The sequence below is a fragment of the Girardinichthys multiradiatus genome, chromosome X (genome assembly GCF_021462225.1).
Source record: "Girardinichthys multiradiatus isolate DD_20200921_A chromosome X, DD_fGirMul_XY1, whole genome shotgun sequence".
NCBI classification, from domain to species: domain Eukaryota; kingdom Metazoa; phylum Chordata; class Actinopteri; order Cyprinodontiformes; family Goodeidae; genus Girardinichthys; species Girardinichthys multiradiatus.
The window spans coordinates 25,399,231-25,424,931 of record NC_061817.1 but is presented as its reverse complement, the minus strand read 5'-3'; the positions used below and the strand labels follow the sequence as shown (position 1 = coordinate 25,424,931).

At 39.2% G+C, this 25,701-nt stretch overlaps 1 protein-coding gene across 1 annotated transcript in view; it reads right to left on the bottom strand.

Moving 5' to 3' along the window:
- Positions 1 to 2,910: 2,910 nt before the first annotated feature.
- LOC124863503 (protein sidekick-2-like) overlaps positions 2,911 to 25,701 on the bottom strand; it is a 146,695-nt gene continuing 123,904 nt past the window's right edge. Inside the window, exons 29-45 of the mRNA XM_047357890.1 lie at positions 25,472 to 25,666; positions 25,176 to 25,377; positions 21,050 to 21,153; positions 20,752 to 20,822; positions 20,494 to 20,629; positions 20,319 to 20,375; positions 19,714 to 19,815; positions 19,487 to 19,602; positions 19,214 to 19,400; positions 16,444 to 16,581; positions 15,678 to 15,839; positions 15,459 to 15,584; positions 15,211 to 15,375; positions 13,219 to 13,359; positions 12,190 to 12,334; positions 5,278 to 5,407; positions 2,911 to 4,058 (exon numbers count right to left, since the gene is read on the bottom strand). Of these exons, the coding sequence (XP_047213846.1) occupies positions 3,642 to 4,058; positions 5,278 to 5,407; positions 12,190 to 12,334; positions 13,219 to 13,359; positions 15,211 to 15,375; positions 15,459 to 15,584; positions 15,678 to 15,839; positions 16,444 to 16,581; positions 19,214 to 19,400; positions 19,487 to 19,602; positions 19,714 to 19,815; positions 20,319 to 20,375; positions 20,494 to 20,629; positions 20,752 to 20,822; positions 21,050 to 21,153; positions 25,176 to 25,377; positions 25,472 to 25,666 (2,594 nt within the window). The 3' untranslated portion in view covers positions 2,911 to 3,641. The remainder of the gene's footprint in view (positions 4,059 to 5,277; positions 5,408 to 12,189; positions 12,335 to 13,218; positions 13,360 to 15,210; positions 15,376 to 15,458; positions 15,585 to 15,677; positions 15,840 to 16,443; positions 16,582 to 19,213; positions 19,401 to 19,486; positions 19,603 to 19,713; positions 19,816 to 20,318; positions 20,376 to 20,493; positions 20,630 to 20,751; positions 20,823 to 21,049; positions 21,154 to 25,175; positions 25,378 to 25,471; positions 25,667 to 25,701) is intronic.

Sequence of the window (25,701 nt, the reverse complement as noted above, 5' to 3'; positions counted from 1 at the left end):
TCTCACAGAAAATGAACCACAATTGTGGGAGTATTGCATTGAAATATTACCATAATTTTTACTTGTAGAACTGAAAATTCAGCAAATGACACGTTTAGTTTTTAAAACTGAGCTTCAGTGTTAAGTTTTCTGAAATTACTTTTTTTTTTTTTCAAATCTATTTTTTCATACTGATTTAACCCAACAACTAAAACATAAAACCATCTGCATGTTTATAAATCATCTATGAGAAATTGCCCATTGTCTTCTGTGAATACAACATCCTTTCATTATTTTCTCTTTCCTTGTTTTACAATTTACTGTTTGATAAAGTCAAAAAAGATGTTCAGACAGCATGATTATTTCTCTAGAATAGACTTATGCCTACCCAATCTGCATAATTTGTCCCTGCAATGTTTAAAATCAATGTCTTTTGGCCTGAAATAAGGAGATTACCCCACCACCTGTCCCAATTTTCAGCATGCTTGCACCAGATCCGGTTCTTTCTCCAATTCTTCTCCTGGAACTCGTTGTCCTGATGCATCTGAATCATTTTTCCGCTGTTGCTGAGAGAATCAGGTCACTCCTGCACTGTGGGATCAAGTGTCAGTAATCGCTCTATATTCCCAGAGCGTGCAAAAAGGGTCCGCTGGGGGCTGACCCTGTAAAATGACTGTCTGGAAAGTCTGATATGGTTTCTATTTTCTTTAAAACCATTGTTTATAAAATCGCTATGAAGCTCTGCTAATCCTCTCATGTGTCAACAGTGTAAATCCCCTGACTAATTTGCCAACACATTTATTATTCTCTATTAATATTCCATCACATTCTATAATGTTCTGATGATTCATGAAGAAAAAGTCTAAAAACAGCTACCTGTTAACAAAAAACAAACAAACAAACAAAAAAAACCGCTAGCTTATTGTTTCTTTCATTGTTGAGTTGCATTTGTGTTCAAACTGAATATTTAAGCAATATTTTTCCAGACTGTTAAAATTTTTTTATTCAGCTGGGTTCTATCCCAGCACAGCAATATCCAATTGGAACTACTGTGAAAACCTGGCTTGTGCAAAAGTGATGCAAAGAAAAAACTGTGTACTGCATTAATATTTTTCCGCATAATATGAAATTTCTGCTTGAGCCGTTAGACACATATTCCTTGTGTTCTGTTCCGTTTTTATAAAAATGCTAATAAATAATAAAATAGGACCTTACAAACGTATCTATACCTAGAACGTCTTAAATTTTGTCAAGTAAAACATAAACTTTAAATGTATTTTAACTCTGTTATATGTGATAAATCAACACTAAGTAGAACATAATTGTAAAGTGGGTGGACAATGAAACATGGTTTCCAAAATGTTTTATAAATAAAAATGTAAAAAGGGTGGCATATTCAGCCCCATCTACCCTGATACCCATAAGTAAGACCCAGTATAGCTAACTAAAAATAGAAGTCACCTAATTAGCAAATAGGGTCCCCTTGGGTGGATTTTAATCTTAGTACAATTACATTTGTTCTAACATACTCAGAAGTACCGAGACATGGCTGTCTATCTAAACCAACAAGCCGGGGAAACAATATTTATTTGGAGAAGAAGCCAAGAGGCCTGTGGTGACTCTGGAGAAGCTGCAGAGATCCACAGATCAGGTGCAAGAATGTGTAAAATCTGATCTTTATGGAGGAGTGCCAGGCAGAAAGCCATTGTTGAAAAAAAACCATAAGAGTCTTGTTTTCCACAAGTCGGGAAGTGAACACAGCAAATGTGGAAGAATGGACAGATAAGATCTTAACTGAACCTTTTGACAAACATAAAAAATGCTTTGGTAGCTTTGTTAGAAAAAAAACCCTGCACATCACCCTGATCACACCATCCCCATGGTGAAACATGTTGGTGGAAGCATGATGCCCCTGGGATTGCTTTACTTCTCCAGAAACTGGTCAGATTTGATGGAAAGATGGATGGGGCAATGTTGGAAGAAAACCTGTTGGAGGCTACAGAAGGCTAGAGTGGGCTGGAGGTTCATTTTGCAGCAGAACAACAAAACATACAGTCAGAGCTAATATAGAACAGTTTAAATCAAACTATATCAATCTAGAATGGACCAGAGAAAGGGGCTGCATGGTGGCACAGTTGGTAGCCTGTTGTCTTGCAGCAATAAGGTTGTGGGTTCGACTGGAGTTTGCATGTTCTCCCTGTGCATGCGTGGGTTCTCTCCGGGTACTCCGGCTTCCTCCCACAGTCCAAAGACATTCCTGTTAGGTCAATTGGTCTCTCTAACTTGCCCTGAGGTGTGTCAATGAGTGTGCTTGGTTGTTTGTGTGTTGCCCTGCGATGGATTGGCAACTTGTCCAGGGTGTACCCTGCCTCCTGCCCATAAACTGCTGGAGATAGGCACCAGCTCCCCTGTGACCCACTATGGAAGAAGCGGTATAGAAAATGACTGACTGGACCAGAGAAAATATAGATCTAAGCTCAACTGAGCATCTTTAGCAAGATTAATTATTTGCTGTTGACAGACCATCTCTGTTCAAACTGACTGTTTTTGAGTTATTTTACAAAAAGGAAAGGAAAGGAAAAACTCAGTCTATGTTCTACAAAGCTGGTATAGACATATTCTGAAAGACCTATAGCTGTGATGGCAAACAAAGGTGGGTAGGTGCTGGTTAACTATTGAGTTGCCCTAAATTCTAACCTAGGGGGCAGAATACTGTACATATGCATACAAAACCTTTCAGATTTTTATTTGTAAAAATAAATTTTAAAACCCTATATTTTTAAACAATTGTAGTTATACTTCAACATTCTTGGCTGTAATATATATGTTTGCAACATATCATTTGATATTGCCCCTTAATATTAAAAGAAACATATGCAGATATTGATGGACAAAGCCCCAGCCCATAATCAGCATCCTCAGACTACTACAAAGGTGCCACAACATTTTAATGTGATTCATAGCATTTGTCACTAGTGATGTTGGAAACTTCAGAGCTTGAAGCTGATTGATATAAATATCTGGTAAACAATATGAGACAAGTACATACAGTAAACAATAAACTGCAGCTCCAGCAGTGACTAGACGGAGTGAGAAACCCAAAGGCAGCCGAAGGCAACAATGACCACACGTGCCTCTCTCTCCAGATCAGAGTCTATTCCTCACTCTTGCTTTGTCCTTAGTGAGACAGTACTTTTTCCTTCCGGACTGGTTCATCCATTTTCAATAAGCCAAGTGGCCCATACTCTATATGGATCTATGGTGTTTTTTTCTTCATAAAGCTCTCATGAAAAACAAATATACAATAGTTTTATAACAATGATTTCTTTTTTTTCCAGAACTGTTATGTTTTTCCTAGTTCACATTGTTGATCCATCAAATGTACCCTAATCGATGCAGAAAATCTCTCAAATGATTGTCTTTTCATAAAATACTGAATACATAGATTAACCAAACAAATGCACTAAACACAATCATACTTACACACTCTTCACAGAGGAGAAAGCACTATTTAAAATGCCTGCAATGCTTAATATTGAGCAAAAAACTCTGTCACTCAGACAGAACAAAATATACAAAAAAGCAAAAGCAAAATATAAATAAATCAACAAAGAAAATCAAAGATTTGTCCTCAGGGTGATTGTAAGAAGGAGAGCTGTGTGTCAAACAAAGGAGGAGAAGCCTGCGGTAGGTGCCTGAGTGGCACAGCCCAGGCTGCTGGGGGGCCGGTAAAGGGTGCTGTGCTGGCTGGGGGGGTCGGAGGAAAGCAATGAGGGGGTGGGAGTCCGGCTTCCCTTAGGCCTGAACAATGTGCCCTGGCCTGGGCCCTGGCACTGGGGCTGTGGGGATGAGGTGATCTGGGGAAGGAGAGGTGGCAAAGGGGGCACGGGCGGTGGGTGCGGGCGGGACTCCTGCTCCACCAGGGGCTCGGGCTGGGAGTAACCGTATGCAGGCGGACGAGAGACGCCTTTTTGCTGCCGCCGCCAGGAGTTATAGTAGGTGGGGTCACTGATGTAGTGGTTGACGAAGGAGTGAGTCTTTTGTCTGCTCTGGTCCATCTCATACTCGCTGTCGCTTCCCTGTAAGATCGTAACAGTCAGGCATCAGAAGAGACAGAACAAAAGTCAAGACAGCTACATTTTCATGCGCCCTAATGGAGGCTAACTATTTCTATTTTGAGCTGTTCACTGACAAAGACACAATGCTGAATCACAGCACAGCAGGGAACCTCTACTTACAACTGTAAATCTATTAATGCATGGTATATTCTACAGGAGCAGACCATCATTTCTAATGGGAATCTGTTAGACACACTGCAGTGCTCACCAACAGCTCCGTAAGGCACAAGCGTGATAACTATACCCAAGAGCATCCTAGAGTTGGATAGAGATATAGTTTACAATCTTTTTTTTTTTTTTTTGCTTTCTTGTAATGTTAAGATCATAAGTTATGAGTGATTGTGTGGCTATATCATACTTGCTCAGAAACAAACCGCATCTACACCCACAAAAAAAAAGGACAGTAAATTACTCCTGAAGAGAACATTAGACTTTGCGTGAGTGACAAAGGCTTACTCACAAAAAAGTCTGTTTAGATACTACGGCCTAGCAGATGTCGAATGACCATTTGTTTGGATAAGTGGCAGGTGAACAATAGGAGGCTATGCAGAGGAAAATGAATAACACCAGGTTGCGTCTCCGGGGAGCACACTGTTTGTTCAGCTTGAACGATGCTTTGACTGTACAGGTAGTAGATAAATGAACAAGAGTACAAGCGACTTGTTCAGAATCTGCAATAAACAGCTCTTTTGCCTTTTGCACCTTTCGGTTACTCTTATCACATTAAACCATCATCTGTTTACCAATTCCACACACATCATAATGAACCGGGACCACCTACATTAATAAATGAATACCTGCTAGAGAAACATTAATTAGTTTCGAAGACATTTTAGCACACAGGGGGCACAAAAAGTATCTGCGTACCCTTTTCATCCTTAAAAAGTTGGTAATAAAAGATTCAGAGATGTCAGCTCAGATATGCTAGTAGGTAATACTTAATTTCAAGATGATCCACTTGAGGCAGATTGTCATGCAAAATTGCTTTAATTTATTACAGGAAACACTTCCCCATGGTCATAAAACTGTCTAGTTTTTAACTATAGCAAAATGAGGTAAAACAATCTTTTTCTGAAAAGGTTACAACTTTTCCCTGGAGGAATTTGTCACTTTGAGAAATTGATAGAGCTTAATTCAACTTTATTTTCACTGCTTTTTACAGATTGTAAGCCAGCTATACCTGAGAGTCAGAAACCTCAGAGGGTTTTTCAGTCAAACTGCTGCTTTCTGCAGGGATCAGGTCATTATATTTAGTGCTGACATCCTCATCTGAGTAGTGCAGGCTTCCAGGACTGGGTCTTGGAGGAGACCTAAAGAGATAGGGGAAAAAAAGTCGAGAAGTAACAATGACTGTTTGATTTTAAATGGGAAACATAAAATAGACTCTAAAAATCTGATTATATTTAAGCAAATGTGAGCAAAAAAAAAAAAAAAAAAACATATTCCCACACCTTTTACAGCACCACACAGAAAATCATTAAAAGTTAACAGTTAAAAAAAAAAAAAAAAGCTCAGCTTATTTCAATCTTTATGTGACGCACAAACAGAATGTTACACATAACATTATTCACTTGCTCATGAAAATCCTAATGGAGCGATTCAACCTGAATGATTTGGAAAAATTAGTCACACAGAGATTTAGAGTTTCTGCAGAAAAGCTCAGTAACAAAGATCCAAGTCAAGTAAGAAAATAACCCTTGTTTCTGTCATATCCAGTCATTATATCCATGAAGCAAGAGAAGAAGCATCAGTGTATGCAATAATTTTTCATTTCTTCTAATGACTGCTACTGTGTATACGTTTTACTAAAAATGGAACTGGACCATAAGAAAGTTAAAAAGGGGCCACTACCTTCACTTGACTGAGCTACATCAGTGGGCTTAATATGGGAATTATGTCAATGAAGCATAAAAGACATGAAAAATTATTTTCTTCTTCGCTTGATAGCATGTACTTGGATCTCTAAAATCCCTACAAACTTAAAAACAACAACCTTGCTCTTTTAAGGTCTAAAATCTGGCATTTTTTTAGCAGGTCACATTTGCAAGAGTAAAATAAACTAGAATTAAAAGAAATTATATTTTCCAAAAATGCTACAATTATTGTACCTAAGAAGTAGGACGCCTAAAGAAGAAATAAAGACAGAAAAGATGCATCATTACCGAAAATTCATGAATGGTGTTGCACCTGCATTAAGAGCGTTTTACTCTCTTAAATCTATCATGTTTCTAATTGTTATATAAACTCAGTTACCAGTAGGGCAGCAGTATAGATGAATATCATAATAATATATTTCTTATCATTTAATGTTTTTTTAATACAATGCAGACACACTACACTTGCACTCTTAGAGGTTGTGCAGTGGTAAAATGACTGACTGAATAATAAAGACTGAGATAGAACTGCAAATAAAGAATTTATTAATATAACAAATCTTACTTTGATTCATCTGTCTTATTGTGCCTAATTTGTTCTTTTAAATCAGTAATTCCCCTTAAATCTGAATTCTGGCTTGGCAAGTTAGAGTTTTCTTTCACCAAACATAATTTGAAAATTCGATATGTCTATTAAGTTTTACACAGATGGCGACAGCTGCACCGATGAATTGTTTATTTGCACATTGGGCATTATTTCATAGTGACCCACAAAGTGCAGTACAACATCATACAGTTATTACCTTTGAGGGGATTGTGGCTCAATGGAAAGAGTAGTCATCTTGCATTTAAAAAGTTGTGGGTTTGATTCCAGCTTCCTCCTCTGCCACATGTTGATGTGCCCTTTGCATGCTGGTGTACGAATGTGTGCACATGTGTGGCTGGATGTGGCTTGAATGTAGTACTAGGGTAAAAGTGATTTGAGACACCTTGTGTGGTCTTCTGCTGCTGTAGCCCATCGGCTTCCAGGCATGGTTTGATGTTCTGCATACTTTAGTTGTAAGTATTAGTTAATTCAATTACTGTTGCTGATCATGAGGACCTAGTATGCCCATTCTCCTTTGATCAGCCATGAAAAGGCATTTCCATCAACACCACAGCAGTTCACTGGATGTTTTCTCTTTCTTGGACCAATCTCTGTAAATCCAAGAATTTGTGAAATACCTTGACCAGCCTGTTTGGTACCAACAACCATGCCACGTTCAAAGCTGCTTAAATCTTCCTTTTTTCCCCAATCTGATGCTCAGGTTGAACTTCACCAAGTCCTCTTCAGAGCATCTTGATGCCTAAATGCAATAAGTTGCTGCCATGTGGATATGACTGAGGTCACAATCCAAGATGTCTGCGCCCTGCAGTAGTTGTAAGCATCTAAAAAACATAGATTCATAGTTTTTTTTACATATGATATATATCTTGATATAATTCATTATAAGTTAAGCCCGAATGATGGGAGAGACAATTTCGTTCACATGAGAGGACATTGTTGGTCACACATACTTCCTGGTTACTTTGTATTTACTTTTGCAACCTATGTCTCCTGGATGAATGACTGGAAAACTGGCTAATGAATGGAGTGAACCCTGTGTTCTTCATCGAAAATTGAAATAAAGTTTGGGGACCGAGACATTCTGTAGACATTCTGATTGAGATATTCTCCCTTTCATTGGTTGTATCAATGATATCCGAAGTCAACAAGAGGACTGTGCGAACATTTGGACTTTGGTCATTAAACTCGGGGTGATTTCTACTAAGGCGACCATGCTTTGGACTTTAAAAATAACACATGGAGTTCCACAGGGTTCTGTCCTGGGACCAAAATTGTTCATTTTGTATATAAATGATATATATGATGCTGTAAAAAATGTACATTGTATTCTATTTGCTGATAACACCAGCCTGTATTGTTCTGGACAAGATCTTAAGTTGCATTTGGATACAGTGGGAACTGAACTTGAAATGCTAAAAAAATGGTTTGATTTCAATAATTATCTAAATTTGAAAAAAAAAAAGCCACGATACATTATTTTTGGGAATAGAAAAGTAAAACATTGTCAACTCAAAACTGGTGAGGTGGTAACTGAAAGGGTGTTCAAAATTTTTAGGAATCAATATAGCTCAATTGGAAATTATATATAAATACTTTAAAAATGTAAATATCCAAACTTATTAACATATTATTTAACGTCAAAACCTCTGTAAATCAAAATCCACTCTGTATTTTATTAAATTATCTCCTCCTTCCATACCTTAATTATTGTGGGAAATATGGGGGAATAATTATAAAACAAATATGCAACCTATTTTCCTATCACAAAAAAAAAAAGCTCTCAGAGTGGTCAACCATGCAGTATACCTTGCCCCAACAAATCCACTCTTTATTAAATTGAATACCTTAAGATTACATAATCTTGTTGACCTAAACACAGCAGTTGTGATGTACAAAGCTCATGACCATATGCTTCTCTATTGTATCCAAACGATATTCCAGTTACAATCTCAGAGGCACTGGTATTTTCCACAAAGCTAAGGTGAGGGCACATATAGAAGCTGGTGTATATCCATCAGAAAGGTTAGTGTATGAAATTGCCTGAATGATCAACCTAATTGTTCTAAATGTATAAAAAGTATATATATATATATATATGAAATCCAACATTATAGAAAGTAATTGAAAACTTACAAAAGCCCTTACAATAGAACAATAGAAAAGGAAGAGGGAAGAAAAGGAAATCATTATTATTATTACTGTTGTTACTTTTCCTTCTTTTGTTATTACAGATTTTTGATGTTTCTTGAACGGTATTTCAGAGTCAAGTGAAATTGGAGTTAGAACGTAAGTGTCTTTTTCTGTGCAATCTTTGAATTACATGTTTCAATTGTAGTTGAGGTTAGCCAGCATACGTTTGTACTTTATCCTAAACCCTTCCCCTCAAATTTCCCAAAGCACTTGAGTGCATATGTCATGTGTTTCAAATGTATACATGTTCAGGAGATAATAATGATAATAAACTAAACAAATAATAAAAAAATAATAATAAATTAATGTGATTGCCTGATTTGTGGTTCAACAGTAATTGAACAGGTGTACCTAATAAAGTGGCTGCAGAGAGTACTTTATTGTCACCTTGAATTCCTAATAGCAATTACCCAAGTCATTGAGAACAACAATGTGCAAATCCAACAGGCTTTGCAATTTGCAACTGGAACATGCCAAATTTTGATGTGGTGCCATTCCCAGATACATATTCCAGCGTGTGCTTAAGTGGAAGGCATCCATGTTGGATTTTGATGTGAGGGTTGGTGAGAAACTGCAGAATTTCCAAATTTGAAATCCAATTTTGAGGGGTGCTATTGCAGATTCTCCAACCAAGAACTTACACATTCTGACTTCAGAGCAACATCTGGAATTAAAAAGGGAAAAAAGGAATACAAATTTTAACTAAATCTTTTAAATCTAAAGATAAGCAATACAGAAGGATTTTACCTTTATTACTGCTGTATTTTGACTAAGTCATAATTCTGGTAAGACATTAGCAGAATGTGTGAATGGTGTACAGAAAAAAAGGTGAATAATAACCGTACAAAGACAAGACTTTCCTTGGCTTGCTTAAAGTGGCAGTAGCATGAAAGTAAATGCTTACTTGGTTTGAAATAGAAAATGCTGAAAGTTGGGCTAGGTGAGAAAAAACTAACTGTGATGTCAAGTGTACTATTTAATCACAAAGCAGACAACCTTAACAATTTCTGAGATAAAACTTAATATGTGTTCAGTTACACAAGCAGAAGCTAAATTACTGCTTGCACTTAAGAGCAAGCTTAGAAGACCCAACATGACAACGGCCATGAAACAGTTGACAGAACAAACACATACATCTCCTTTAGGTCAAAGAGGATGATGTGAGTGGGTGGTCATCAAAAAGATGCCACCACGTGAGTGTAGTGGAGGAGGGGCTATTGATCCAGAGCTTTGAATTGTTTAGAAGGGCTGCACTTTCCCTCTGCTTGCCATATCTGGCTATTTTCCTTCTTTCCTTCACTTGTTCAAATGTCCGGTTGGAAGCCTGCCCTCACCTTTACTTCATTTGCAAATTAGACCTCTTCAAAGAGTTAGAGCATCCAGAGTTCCTTTGATCCCCCTTTCTGGCCTCCATGGTCAAGACGAACATGGAAGATCAACCTGAATGTGAATGTACTCTCTAGTACATTCCACAATAATGTGCACACTAATGTGCACAAGTACATCTTTGTTGAGGATTTGCTGTGACAAGATGCAGGCTCTTTGCCTGTAACAAAGCTCACCCGTCTGACCATGACCCATGCCTCTGCACAAACTTCTAATGCTGCAGCATCTCTAAAACCCCTGTCAAATGTTTAACCAAACATTACCAAACAGCCAGAGCTCCAAAGTCCTGATGACAGTAGTTCATGTTGGAATAACTCTCACAGTGCTGCAACAAAGGCTAAAGGTCAAAGAAAAATAAGCAGCTCTGACCCAAAAGCACTCTGTCTCAAGCAGGGATGGGCAGAGAAAGAGCATAGGCAGATGCTCTTGAATGCTAATCGCCTGGTATTGTGCTGTTCCCCTGTATAGTTTGCCGCTTCCCAAAACACTGAATATAAATGAGATGAGAGGAAGGAGGCTCAGATTGGTGGCTCAATATCTCAAGACCGACAATACACAAAAGTATAATACAAATTCTTATCAGTATTTTGAGTAAAAAATGACTATGCATAAGTAAAAAAACAAAACAAATCAGGAATAAATTTGAGAAATGGAAATAAAAAAGGTATGAAAGTGGTAAACTGAATGTTACAACAAGATGAATATCATCATGTTTTAGAGCTGGACAACCTCAACCTATTCTTTTAAAAATTGTGAAGTAATTTTAAAACAGAATTTACAGAAACAAAATAAACTGTCACACCTCTCTAAAGCAGAATCCCCATTACCATGTATGGATGATGACATATCGCTTGTGCTATTGCCACCCATTGTAAACAGAAAACACTTTTCTAGACTTGATAAAAATACCTTTCTAATGGGATTATGATGAATGTTTGTGTGGCTGCTTATAGACAGCGCAGGAAAAGGACAGCGTGTGCATTCTTACCATCCCCAAAGACCCTATTTACAGGAGACGTGGGTGAGGTTTTTGAAAGTAATTGTATGAACAGCATAGATTTATAGATTTATCCTCACCCACACAAAACATTCACTCTTTTGGAAGCACCTTTTTGCTTCAGGATAATTAGAGCAAATTAAATCTTGGCTTTAGAATAAGTGATAACCAAAGACTAAGGAATGAAGACATAACACAGTCCATGCCACTGTGATAAAAGGTCAGTGTAGTCAGCAGCTAGACCATTAAATCAACCGTAGATGTTGTGAAATAATATGTTTTTCTTCACTGATTTTACTTTATAACAGCAAAATGACTGCTGTTATAAAGTAAAATCAGTAACTGCTCTCCATAAAGGTTAAAAGGTCCCCTGCATGTTTACTAATAGGCCAAATTAATGACTATGAATATTTTACCTTCCTTTCAAACTAACACATATTTAGCATTAGCCTAAATGTCCAAAAAAATGTAAAATGACTTGTTGTTTTGGGGAAACTAACTAAAGACTGATTTACAGAGCTAAAGTAGCTGTATCCTTTTGTAACATTTTAGTAGCTAAATTACTGCAGTAAACTACCTCACAGTTAAAATATGGACTGATTATTGCAGAAAATTAGACTTTCAACTCCTTCTACTCACTGCTGCTCTTTCACAGAAACACTGCAAAGTTATTTGGAGATATGAGAGTGTTGGTGGAAGCCTGTGCAAATGTAGAGGGATAATGCTGGTCAAAACTGGAACAAAAATCAAAAAGTGAAGCAGTAATTTGCCACTGTAGCAAATTAAGTGCAGACTTTTCTGAACAAATGCCGTAGTCTTACATTCCATATGTAGTGTCATTGCTCTTCATTAACTTTCGACTGCGTACTGGGCTGTCTTGTGGTCGCTTTCTTTCTTTCACACTTTTTAACCTATTTCTCTACTTTGAAGATGGAAATAAATACAACTACGGTATGCTACAAGCCCAAACATACAGTAGGTAAAAAGAAAAGTTTAAAATATGTTCATTTGTGTCTTTAGCAGTGAAAAGCAGCTCACCGGGTGTAAATGCCGTTTTTGCGGCAAAAGGAGTTTTTCCCAGAAAGGCGTCTGTTGTTGAGTTCCAGGGCAGGGAAATGTCCTTCATCTAGACGTACCATCTCTCCGTGGGTCAGAGGAAGTGAAGTGCAGTTTGAGTGGTTGCCTGGACATTTGTTTGAAGATGACACTGTGTTGATTTTACAATGAAACTTTTTTTTTTTTTTTGTTTAGTTTTGGACTTTCACTAAAAGAAATATGTCCCTCACACATTCTTTCAAAACAATAAACGTTTTTATAAATTATTTCTATTATTTGGTAACATTTACAAAATAAGCCAAAATATTTCCTTGACTGTTTGATTGCATCATTACATAATCACTGGTTTCTCAGACCTGGTCCATAGCTCTAACTTTTGTTAAACACATTAAGCCTGCAGCTGTTTGCCATCCACTGTAAGACAAAAGTTCTCATGACTGTTTTCATATGGACTACTAACTATTTGTTACTGGATGACTAGATCATCCCCAGAAATGAGTCATATTATTATGGTATAATCACCCACAGACCATAAGCAATTAACAATGGAGATAACAAACTGGGTTTGTCTACTGGGTCGTGTCAATTTGGATAATTGACAATCTTGCAAATTTTCCCCTTCATACAATAGCATAGGAGCCACTTGTGCTGTAGTTTTATAATTACTCTCCATCTAATTAATGGCCCAAGCATTAAGCCGCAGCCAAGCCATTTGTCGTGTTATTGATCCTCGCTGCAATTCAAGTTGGACAATAATATTTGTCTACTTCAGCTCCCTTACTGATAACCTTTACTCTCATGTTTTCGCTGTCAGCCAGACAATGTAGGAAAATCAAGATAATGTGTTTAATTGTGTGGGCCTACGCACTCTTGTTCTTGTTATAGACTCCAGGTGCAGTATCATTAAATTTCCATTTCTCTGCAGACTTGTCTAAGATGAAAACTAATTCCACCCGATTGCTTAAGTTGCACAAACACCCGAAATATTTTGTGGTAGATTGCATTTCCTACCTGGGTCTGCTTTTTTAGTGTACTTTTTACTCTGGCCTCGGATGATGAGGATAAAAACAAGGAGGAGGATGAAGATGAGACCGACCAGAGCAATAACGACCAAGAACCACCACTCCTCGTAGAAGGGAGACACCTTCTGGGCTGAAAACACAAAAATTAAGTAGCATTAACATTTACTGAATGTAGAGCTAATAATATGTACAGGTTCAGTTAGAAATATAAGAATATTATTGAAAAGTGAATTTATTCAGGTAAAATCAATTTAACAACTAAAAGTCATATTATACAGTATATGTTCATCAAAAACAGAATGATGTTAACCATAATTTTCTGTTAATTTTGATGATTATGCCTGAAAGCTAATGAACACACAAAAATTCCCTTACTCAGATTAGGATATTATCCAGGTACCGTTTAAAAAAAATGTAATACAGAAATGTTTGCTTACTAAAAAGCATCTCAATGTCCTGTACAGTATATGTATCTAGTAGTTGGTCAGGGCTCTTTTGCATGAATTCTTTGTGTCAGTGCAGCGTGGCATGGGGGTGATCAGCCTGTAGCTCTGCTGATGTGTGAAGGAAGCCCAGGTTGCACTTTCAGCTCGTTTGCATTATTGGCTCTGGTGTCTCTCCTCTTGACAATGCTCCACAGATTCTCTGAGGATTAGGTAAAACCAGTTTGCTGGCCAATCGAGCACGCTCATTAAAGCAGATATAGGTGCGTTTGGCAGTGTGTGCAGGTGCAAAGTACTGCTGGAAAATAAAATCAGCATGTGCTTATAGTTTGTTAGCAGAAGGAAACATGGAGAGCTTTAATTATCCTGGTAAACACCTGACACAGCCAGATGACATGGCTCCCAATATTATCTGACTGTAAAAACTTCACAATGGATCTTCAGAAACTTGGATTTTCTGCTTCTCCACTCTCCCTCCAGACTCTGGTACTATTGTGCAGGCATTTTCCTCCTTAGCCCAGATAAGATGGTTCTGATATTGCCTGGCTCAAGATTGGCATTATACAAAGATTTTAACAGTTTTAACCTATGTTTAGAAAACATCTGTGACTGGTTGACTGTTGAAGAACTGACTTCAAGTGCAGTTCACACCTTGTGACTCTTCCCCAAACCTTTAAATGGACTTCTTAATCCCCACAGGGGTGCAGTTATCCCTGCTATCTCTGCACCTTTTTCTATTACACATTTTTCTTCCACTCCACTTTCCTTTAATATGCTTGGATACAGCGCTCTGTGAACAGCCAACATCTTCAGCAAGTTCTTTTAGTCTTATAATTTTTTAGCCATATCCTCCTTGTGGAGGGTGCCAATGACGGTCTGTTGGGAAACTATCAAGTCAATTTTACCCATGTAATTATAATTTCCCTGGCCCACATTTACCAGATAAAAGGTCCAGGTTTGGGGATAGGACTTTCCTTTTACCTCGGGATTGTTAAGTATTAGGGTTATGTGCTGAGCAAAGATGATTGCTGGACCCTTTCTTGCAGCGTTCTTACTTCTGTTCACCTGCCATATTTAAGAACTGTGGTGTTTTGTAAGACATTCTCGTTGGGTGATCGCCTGCCTTTGCTCCCTTGCAGATCACTTGGTTTAAATTACAATGTGGTACAACACCACAAGCAAAAAGCCAGTTGTTCATTCTCCATCTTGTTTTGTAAACAAATTGGACTTTGCTTGTTTGGCCTTTGGTTTCTTATTACCGCCACCCGCTGGACTGGAGGTGTAGTGCAGTTTTCTTCACAACTTTCTACACGTGATTAGACTGATTTATATAAATTTTCCGCAGCCTTTCAGAGCAGTAGAAACAAAAAGCACACAAATTATCTGGGATTCCTTGGAAAAATCACAGGTATTTAAATTCTGGGGCTTTTGGTGGAAAAGGGGATCTTTGTTTGATTTAAATTACTAAAATAAGAGAGTGTAATTTATTAACAAGCACCTGTAATTAACACAGAGTTGTTTCACAAAGTACAATTTACCTGATATGGTGGGGGATGGGGCGCTGGGGGAGCCATAGCCATAATCGTTGACAGCAATTACTCGAAAGTCATAGGTGACCCCTTCTCGAAGCATTTCCAGATTAAGTGTATAGGATGTCACTTCTTTGGGAATTTCTTTAATAAGAATATCCCACAATCCTTCATCTGTTTGGGAAAAATGAGAAAATCTTTACATAAACTGGTGACGTATTACACAGACTCAGTTAGGTGTGGTAACTGCAGCTCACCAGAAGGCCTGGCCTCAATCACATATCGGGTAATAGGAGCACGGCCTTGATCCCCGCTTGTCCAATGCAGAGTGAGGGCAGAGCCATATCGTGAAATAAATGGCTCTCCTGGAGGGCCCGGGGCTCCTTAGAAAACAAAAAAAGCAGAACACAATGTCAAACATGCTCTTCAAAAACAAAGAGGAATCACAAATACATAACAGCCTTATTGGACAATACCTTCGCCAGGCCCGGTGGTGATATTAGCCTCCACTTCAGGGCCGTACGTGAGCGTTTTAGCCCGAATGCGGAAGTTGTAGGTGACTCCATCAGCCAGGTCTTTGATCTTCATCCACAGAGGAGAGCTGCCTTTTACATCCACCGTTACTATCTTACTGACACCTGGAGTGCGAGGAGAGGAGTCTGTACAGGAAACACTAAGACTCTAGATACTGCTTTCAACAAGTCATAGAAAACTAAGCTTTGAGCAAAGATCAGAAACAGTTACACACAGGACCAAACAAGCAACTAGAGACACAGATATATTAAAGCAGAATTTCTACAATTTCCAGAAAGCTCTTTAGTTGTCAAGACAGGGATAGACCAAGTGATATTAGTGTATGTATTACTTTGCTCACTTCAGTTTGTGTTAGTTACCCAAGGGAACACAGCAGCTTCAGTTCAGCGTTCTTAGTCTGCTCTCAATTATTGGACAATCTGGTCAAGGCAACAACACTTAGCCAGCTATTAACCATGTTTCTCTCAGTGAAATAGGAAGCTGTATAGAGGCTCAGCAGAGCATTCTAGTGTAATTTATCAGCCTTGCCTTATATGTTACTGCAGGGTCTGTACCCATCTGCAACAAATTAGAACACAAGCTTAAGCAGCATGATTTAAAAACGAATATGGTTAGGAGGAGAGAGGTTGTAAATCACTGGCTGAGAGAGCCAGCTGAGGAATGTCAAGAGAAGAGGAGTGTTGTTAGACTAAAGGCAGATTTTCTCACCGTCAACTGGAGTGCAGGGCTCGTAAACCAGACGGTAACCTTCAATGATGCCGTTGGCCTGCTTGGGCTCCCCCCAGGACACGTTCACCGAAGTTGTGGTCAGCTCACTGAAGTGGATGTAGCTGGGAGCACTGGGTGCTTTTGAGAAAGGAAGGACAAGATGTAATTGGAGTTTGATTCCTCATTAGAGTATATTGCCTTGCAACAGGATTCACGCAACTTTAACTTTCCCACATTTTGTCATGTTGCTACCACAAGCCTCAGTTAAATTGACTTAAATTTCAAGTCATAAACCAGCAAAAATAGTGCATAGCGGTGAAGCAGGAGGAAATGGATATGGAAATGGATTTTTTTTTACAAATCGGAAATGTGTGGCGTTAATTTGTATTCAGTCCCTTTCCTCTGTGGCTCTTTAATAAAATCCAGAGAAACCAATTTGCTTAAAGTGTAACTTAATTAGTAAATAATCCACCTGTGTGTAATTAATTATTTATATATATACAGCTGTCCTGTGAAGGCCTCAGAGGTTTGTTAGAGAACATTATAGAGCAAATAGGATCATGAAGACAAAGCAACACATCTGACAGGTTAGGGATACAGTTTAAAGCTGTCAGGTGTGGTGTGGTGGAGGACCCCGGAATGCAGACGGGCAGGAAGCATGGGTGGGGAGTGAATGAATTAATAAATGTAACTCACTTTTAGAAGGTGATTGTAAAAACAGGCATGGACAGGCTTGGCATGAACTGCAATAACTGGCTGAAAACAGGGTGACATGATCCAAAATGTTTCCGCGAGGAATGAACAGAACAAAGTTGTATAAATGGAACATAGTACAGGTGAAAAACAAAACTGATTAACGTGGCACAGGTGGACCGAATGAGGCTAATTGTAAACAGACAGGAGAGAACAAAATGGGACTGGAGCAAAACAGAAATTCAAGGATTCACACTAATCAAGAAAACATAACATACAGAACATGAACTAGAACACGAGAAACTAAAGCACAGCCAGGAAAATAATAAACAGAAACAAGATCAAAAACGTAAACTGAAAATAAGAATAACTAGAACCCAAACAAAAACCCAAACACCCTCAAATCATGACAAAAGCAGGGTTAGGTTATAAAACACTAGCCTAAGCCTAGAACATCTCACAGAAGACCATTCAATTAGCCATCAAAAATGGAAACATCATGCTATAGGGATGCTTTTGCTGATGGAAATTTGGATGAAGCTTAATACAGGGCAATACTGGAAAAAATAAATGTTTTCAAAAAACACCTTCTACCAGAACATTGACCAGAAACACACAACTGAAGCTACAATTCTATCCTATTCAATGGAATGGTTGAGATCAGGAATGTCAAGCTCCTCCAGGGCTGTTGTCCTATAACGTTTTGATGTGTTCCTATTCCAACACATGTGAATAAAATGGCTGATTTGTCTCCTCAGCATGCAGTTACGTTCTACAGATTCCTTCTGAGGTTTTTATCTGTAAAGCATTTTCATCACATTGAGGTTTGTGAATATAATATGACAAAAGTGGAAAAGAATAGTTTTGCAAGTATTTCAAAGGTTTAGCATTGTTCTCTGAACAAATTTAAGCCATGTCACAATTTATACATATTTTTAATTCTTATAGAAAATGTATTGCATTATATCAGATAGTTTGCTATAATTCATGTAATTTATTATTAAGGATTTTGGACTTTAAAAGGGGGGAGTTCAGAGCTTTCAAGCTCTTAAAACAGTGAGTTGACCTTTTTATAAGAGAAAGACGATGCATAGTACCAAAGGAAAATGAAAGGCTGACTGAAAGCACTACAAACAATACAAAAAAGACATAGAAGAGCAGCGGCAAATTTTTGGTTGTTTTTTTTAATGCATACTACTAGATCAAACGCATTGGCTTATCCTTTGGAAAAAGAATTCTTTAACTATAAAAAGTCAAAAGTAGTTTAGAAAATCAGCCTCTGACCTTGAACAAGAGCTGTGAGAATTCTGCCTGCTGAGCCAACCCAGATTCAGCTGAGTGTCAGGATTTAGCCACAATTCGGCATAAGGAATGAAAGCTCACAAAAGCTTGTGTTGGCTCTGATCCCAGTCCTTAGTGGTGAAAAGAGCCAAAATTCCAGACAGTGTTTTAAAGTTCTCTGCACTTTCTACCCTTTATCAATGTCATAACTTTCAAGGGGCACAGAAGACCAAAATCATTTTTACTGTAAACCTTTTTTTTTGCTTAAATCCCAGAGGAGGGAATATCACTTTCTTCTAAACAAAGATGTAAAATTGTGGCCTGAAAGTAATCAACATCCCTCACTCTTTGTATTCCTTTTTCTTGTTCTTCTGCTGTTCCTCCCTGTGGCATGTCCTGAAATAATATGCAGTAAAGCCTCTCATCTCTTCTTCTACTATTCCTAAGGGATGACACTAAGCTACTTGAAAAATAACAGTATATAGTTTTCTGCTAAACACAAGCAGTGGCTGAGTTTGCACTGTTCCAGCAACTCAAAATCTTATATCAATTGACTTTAAAGCAATGCATTATCCTCTTTGCAGCTTTCTTTTGTCACTATGATATATAACCACATAAAAAACCTAAACAGTGTGTAGATTTGGACAATGAATATCACTAAGTGCAACAATGTGTGCAAAGTTAGCAATGGATTGAAAAAGAATGAGACTGCAAAGTGGTACAGGGTGCTGAAAAAAGGTTTTGGCTCCACAGTTAATGCCAGTGGCCTATTGAAGAATCTTATCCATATTTGCACCTGCTTGCTGAGTGCGCCCTCTGGTGGGCAGGGAGCGGGGCCCATCCCCTGCAGCGTTGAAGGCTGCCACGCTGATCATGTAGGTAGTGTAGCCTGTCAGATTTTTAAGCTTCACCCCAAGCTCTGGCAGGAATAGAGTGCGCAAGCGCTCTGTCTCGTTCTGGAGCTGAAACTCCCAGAAGTAGATCTGCGGACAAAGTCACCAGATGGTTTTCTACTAGGATTCAAAACAAATATTGGAGACAAAAGGGAAGGTGTACACAATATTAATACCTTGTAACCCTGTATGTCTCCGTTCTGAGCATCCAGAGGTGGCGGGTCCCAGGTAACATCAAGTTGCGTAGCTGTTGAAGACTGGACCACTACATTTTGAGGAGGAGCTGTTGGGACTTGAAGAAAAAAGATGAAAATATTCAGTGAGAAGGTGTTTTATTTGTTTAACACCTGAGGAGTAGTAATTAAAGGTTAAAATATGCTCCAAACTAAGAAATCAACCCTACCCGCCTCTCCAACAAACACTTCCTGAGGTGCACAGCTCGGACCCTCCCCAACTGCATTATACACGCTGAGAAGGATCTCATAGCGCTTGTGTTTGTTCAAATCTGACAGGGAAGAATGCAATGCAGCACTGTAATAGAGGAATTAATGTGAAAAAGCAAAAACAAAAAAAACAAAAAAAAGATATTCCAGAGAAACACCCATTCATTCAAATGCCCATGGCAAGATAAGATCACACACAGCTCAGAGAAGCGAGTCAGAAATATAATGCAAACTGATCAAAAGACACGCCTGTTGTGGAAGCACACGGGAAGAGTTGCCAATGATTAAAAAGAAGAAAACCATGCTGGAATAACAACAGGGCAGCTTTTAGAGATTAAAGTCTTTCACACACACATACACATGCGCGCGCACACACACACACACACACACACACACACACACACAGACACAAATAAAAAAAAGCAGTGGCTGCAGTTGAGTGGGAGTATGCGGCTGACAATTGCTCTAAATAATACAAATGCACTACTTTGTGGGAATAACATTTACTAAATGGTATTTAAACTTAAAGTGATAAAAAATGCACAAGTGGCGATACAAGACTTACTGTCAAGTTCATACTGGGTTAAAGAGGATTCTGTCAAGTTTCTGATGCTGTATGGAGCTGGAGGTCAGATGCAAAATGGGAAACATTTGAATATACAAGAATTCAATCATTATTTAGAAAAAAAAAAAAAAAACTAAGATATAAAATGCACATAAGTAATATTATTAGAGCTTACATGTAAAATCAGCCCAGGTTGCAGAAGGACTATTTACTGTGCGGACAGAGAAGCTGTGAAGCCGATCATAATGCAACTCCCGGTACCTGACCCTAAATCCCAACAGAACTCCATTTATGCGATCCTCTGAAGGGGGCTAAAAGGAAAATGAGATTTTCTTAATGTCTAATATTTCAAAATCAATAAATAATCCACTGTTGGATGCCAATAAAATTCATATTCAACATTCCAACATAGGACAGTCATTCAGCAGCGTACCTGCCAACGAACCAATACAGATGTAGTGGTGTGGGGAGTAACAGACAGTATTGTCGGGGCTTTGTCTGGGGCTTGACAGGATTAAAAAAATATGTTAGAGTGGCGGACAGCTGTGGGAAGTGTAATTCGAACAGACTGGTATAGAACAGCTTTAGAGCTAACACACTGTTAAAATGTATTCACTGTAAACATTCAGAGCCCATTGATACACTTGCAGAATAATTCAGTACAAAACCTAGTCCTGAAATAAACAGCTCATGATTTGTTTGGTCTAGATGAACAGTCAAAAGTTGCTTACTGTCCTGTAGCGTAGTAATGGCCTCACTCTCCTCACTGTATTCACTGTCTCCAATGTCATTTGTGGCTTTAACCCGAAACTGGTAAGAGGTGAAAGGCTTTAACCTGTAAACAAGAAAAAAAAATTTCTGGTTATCCATTATACAGGAATTATAATAGATGAGAAAACAATTAAATGTTATTTTTTAAAGGAGTTCAAAGTAAAACTTAAATATAAATTAAATTTATATTTCGCAGAGAATGACATATTTCAAGTGGTTATTTCTGTTGATTTAGATTATTATGGCTTACAGCTAATGACAACCCAAAATTTGGGTTCTCATAAAATTAGCATCAACTAAGGCCAATTTAGAAAACAGAAGATTTAATCAATAACTCTTATATTAGGGCTATGTAACGGACTACACAATCATGGGGAAGAATGCTGACTTGACTGTTGTCCAGCAGACGGTTAAGACACCCCCCCCCCCCACCCCACACACACACACACACACACACACGCACAAAAGGATAAGACGCAAAAGGCCATTGCAAAAACTGGATTACCTTTAGAAACAGTGCTTCCTCGAAGCTTATAAATGGAAAGTTGAGTGGTAGGAAAAAACATGGTAGAATAGCAAGTAACAGAATAATAGCAGCCTTCAGGGGATTGTGAAGCAAACCTCATTCAAGAGCTTGGCAGATACTGAAAAGGTGTGGACTGTGACGGAACATAGCCCTTTAAGAGTCACAATACATAGACGTATCCATGGGCTACAAATGTTGCATTCCTTGTGTTAAACCTCATCCAGCACCAGATAAAATCTCAGAAGCATTTTACTTAGGCTAAGGAGAAAAATTAATGTTGCTTAATGATCCAACATTCTCTTTTCAGATAAAATCAAGCCCCCGGGGACTGGAGGAAGACAGCAGAGGGACAGAATCCAAGTTGCTTGAGGTTCAGTGAGAAGGAGTGACGCTGAAAAACTAGTCCATGCATTTGTTACTTCAAGGCTGGACTATTGTAATTCGTTACTATCAGGAGGCTCCTCTCCTGTGGAACCAGCTCCCAGCTTTAGTCCGTGAGGCAGACACCCTGTCTACTTTTAAGGCTAGGCTTAAAACTTTCCTTTTTGAGCTTATAGTTAGAGTGGCTTAGTTTATCCTGAGCTATCTTCCTTATTTTTTACCTCCGTCTTCTTCCCTCCCTGTTGGTTGGAGTAAGGGGGAGTCAGGTTTAGCCTAAACCGGCTCAGTTATGGTTGAGGTGCAAACACACCCTCCATTTCTGCTGCCTGTATGACCCCTTCTCTTTTCCAATGGTTATAGTCAGTCTGACAGAGAGAGGTATCCCAATCATTGTGGTTTTTAGTATAACAATGACCATCAGTGGGACCCTTTGTGAGGTGCCTTGAGACGACATTGTTGTAAATAAGCGCCGTTTAACTAAATAATCTGTACTGAAACTATGTGTGTAGTTATGCTGCTATAGGCTTAGGCTGCTGGAGGACATAACGACCACTTTCACCCTCTTCGCTACATTCTCACACTACTCTCCAATTTTGCATTGTTTGCTGTTATTTCAGTTTTTAACTTTGTTCTCCCTCTTTTCTCTTCCTAGAAGCTACACCTGGCCTGGCTCTGTGTCTACCTGTGACACCTTTCTGGAGAGGGGAATCGTCCGAGCTTCAGCTGGCAACAACTTAATGCTCACCCTCTACCAATGATCCACATGGCCCTGTCTTTTAGTGTTTAACCCTTTCTCTCTCCTAGACATGGAAATTGACTGAGCTTTTACTGTAACAAATTATATGCTACTCTAACCTTGAAAACTGGCTCAGAGTTTATCTGTTCTTTCTTTCTAGGTGAAACGACTAACGGAGCTACATCCAGTAACATTTACTTTTCCTTCCCATAGAAAGGACTCCTGGATCAGTGCTTCTTTGTTCTCTTTGTGTCTCTGCTCTGTTCTCTCAAACCCCCAGTCGGTCGTGGCAGATGGCCGCTGATACTGAGCCTGGTTCTGCCAGAAGTTTTCTTCCTGTTAAAAGGGAGTTTTTCCTCTCCACTGTCGCTACATGCATGCTCAGTATGAGGGATTGCTGCAAAGTCAACGCCAGTGACTGTCCACTGTCTCTACATGCTCATCCAGGAGGAGGGAATGCTGCAAGTCACTGACTGGATGCAATCTGCTGGGTTTCCTTAAATAGAAAAACGTTTTATCCAATTTGTATAAAAAGCTAACTCTGACTGCACTGTTCAATGGTTAGGATTAATTGGAATGTATGTACCTGACTGTTGTGAAGTGCCTTGAGACAACATGTGTTGTGAATTGGCGCTATATAAATAAAACTGAATTGAATTGAATAGAAGTTCCCACAGTCAATTATGAGTTGGGGAACTATGTTTTCTGTTGGTGTTGATCTACAGTCTTTTACCAGTTCCAAAGTCAATGTGGCTGTCACTGAATTTTAGTGCACTTCATGAACGATATACTGATTTCATTTTCCAGCAGGACTTGGCATCTGCCCACACTGCTGAAAGTACCAATACCTGGTTTAATGAGTATGGTTTCACTGTACTGGATTGGCCAGCAAACTTGCCCGACCTAACCCTCATAGAGAATCTATAGAGTATTGTCAAGAGAAAGAAAACAGCCAACAACAAAGCTGAGATGAAGACCACTATAAAAGCAACCAGGGCTAACACCTCAGCAGAACCACAGGCTGATCACCTCTATGCCACACTGCACCACTGATGCAGTAATTAATGAAAAAAGGCCAAGAAGTATAGAGCCCTTCAGGGGTTGGACAATGAAACTGAAACACCTGGTTTTAGACCACAATAATTTATTAGTATGGTGTAGGGCCTCCTTTTGCGGCCAATACAGCGTCAATTCGTCTTGGGAATGACATATACAAGTCCTGCACAGTGGTCAGAGGGATTTTAAGCCATTCTTCTTGCAGGATAGTGGCCAGGTCACTACGTGATACTGGTGGAGGAAAACGTTTCCTGACTCGCTCCTCCAAAACACCCCAAAGTAGCTCAATAATATTTAGATCTGGTGACTGTGCAGGCCATGGGAGATGTTCAACTTCACTTTCATGTTCATCAAACCAATCTTTCACCAGTCTTGCTGTGTGTATTGGTGCATTGTCATCCTGATACACGGCACCTCATTCAGGATACAATGTTTAAACCATTGGATGCACATGGTCCTCAAGAATGGTTCGGTAGTCCTTGGCAGTGACGCGCCCATCTAGCACAAGTATTGGGCCAAGGGAATGCCATGATATGGCAGCCCAAACCATCACTGATCCACCCCCATGCTTCACTCTGGGGATGCAACAGTCTGGGTGGTACACTTCTTTGGGAATTCTCCACACTGTAACTCTCCCGGATGTGGGGAAAACAGTAAAGGTGGATTCATCAGAGAACAATACATGTTTCACATTGTCTACAGCCCAAGATTTGCGCTCCTTGCACCATTGAAAACGACGTTTGGCATTGGTATGAGTGACCAAAGGTTTGGCTATAGCAGCCCGGCCGTGTATATTGACCCTGTGGAGCTCCCGACGGACAGTTCTGGTGGAAACAGGAGAGTTGAGGTGCACATTTAATTCTGCCGTAATTTGGGCAGCCGTGGTTTTATGTTTTTTGGATACAATCTGGGTTAACACCCGAACATCCCTTTCAGACAGCTTCCTCTTGCATCCACAGTTAATCCTGTTGGATGTGGTTCGTCCTTCTTGGTGGTATGCTGACATTACCCTGGATACCGGGGCTCTTGATACATCACAAAGACTTGCTGTCTTGGTCACAGATGCGCCAGCAAGACGTGCACCAACAATTTGTCCTCTTTTGAACTCTGGTATGTCACCCATAATGTTGTGTGCATTTCAATATTTTGAGCAAAACTGTGCTCTTACCCTGCTAATTGAACCTTCACACTCTGCTCTTACTGGTGCAATGTGCAATCAATGAAGACTGGCTACCAGGCTGGTCCAATTTAGCCATGAAACCTCCCACACTAAAATGACAGGTGTTTCAGTTTCATTGTCCAACCCCTGTATTTATACTATACAATACATGGACATGCTTTTCAGTAATACAAATCCCATTTTGAAGGTGTACGAATACATATTTACCTGTCCACTATGTAGGAGTTTGTCTCATGGCTGACTGATGCTGAGTGTACTGTCCAGTTGCTCTCTGGGAGCTCTCTGTACTGTACTGTGTAGTAACGAACTGGAGACAGGCCATCGCTGCCTGGTTCCCATGACAACAGGACTCTGCGAGCCTGGACTTCTTCTTGAGGGACAACGGGACGACTGGTGGGTTGAGGCCGAGCTAAAGGGAATGTACACCCAATCTCATTTAAGTCCAATATTCAAAGGTAAATCCACTTTAATAACACATTTGGGCTGCAATATTTTAAACTCACCTCTCTTCTCCGTGGTGACCACCAAAGCCTCCGCGGCTTGGCCCCAGCCTTTTCGCGTCTGAGCAGTGAGACGGAATATGTAAGCCATTTCTTGTTTCAGTCCGGTTGCTGTGTACTGTCTCACACTAGGGCTCAGCACATCCACAGTGGCAGCATTGCTGTTAGAAGAGTTTTTTCTGTAGGTGATCTGATAAGCTGAGGGCATCAAATAAGAAACATAACATATTTGA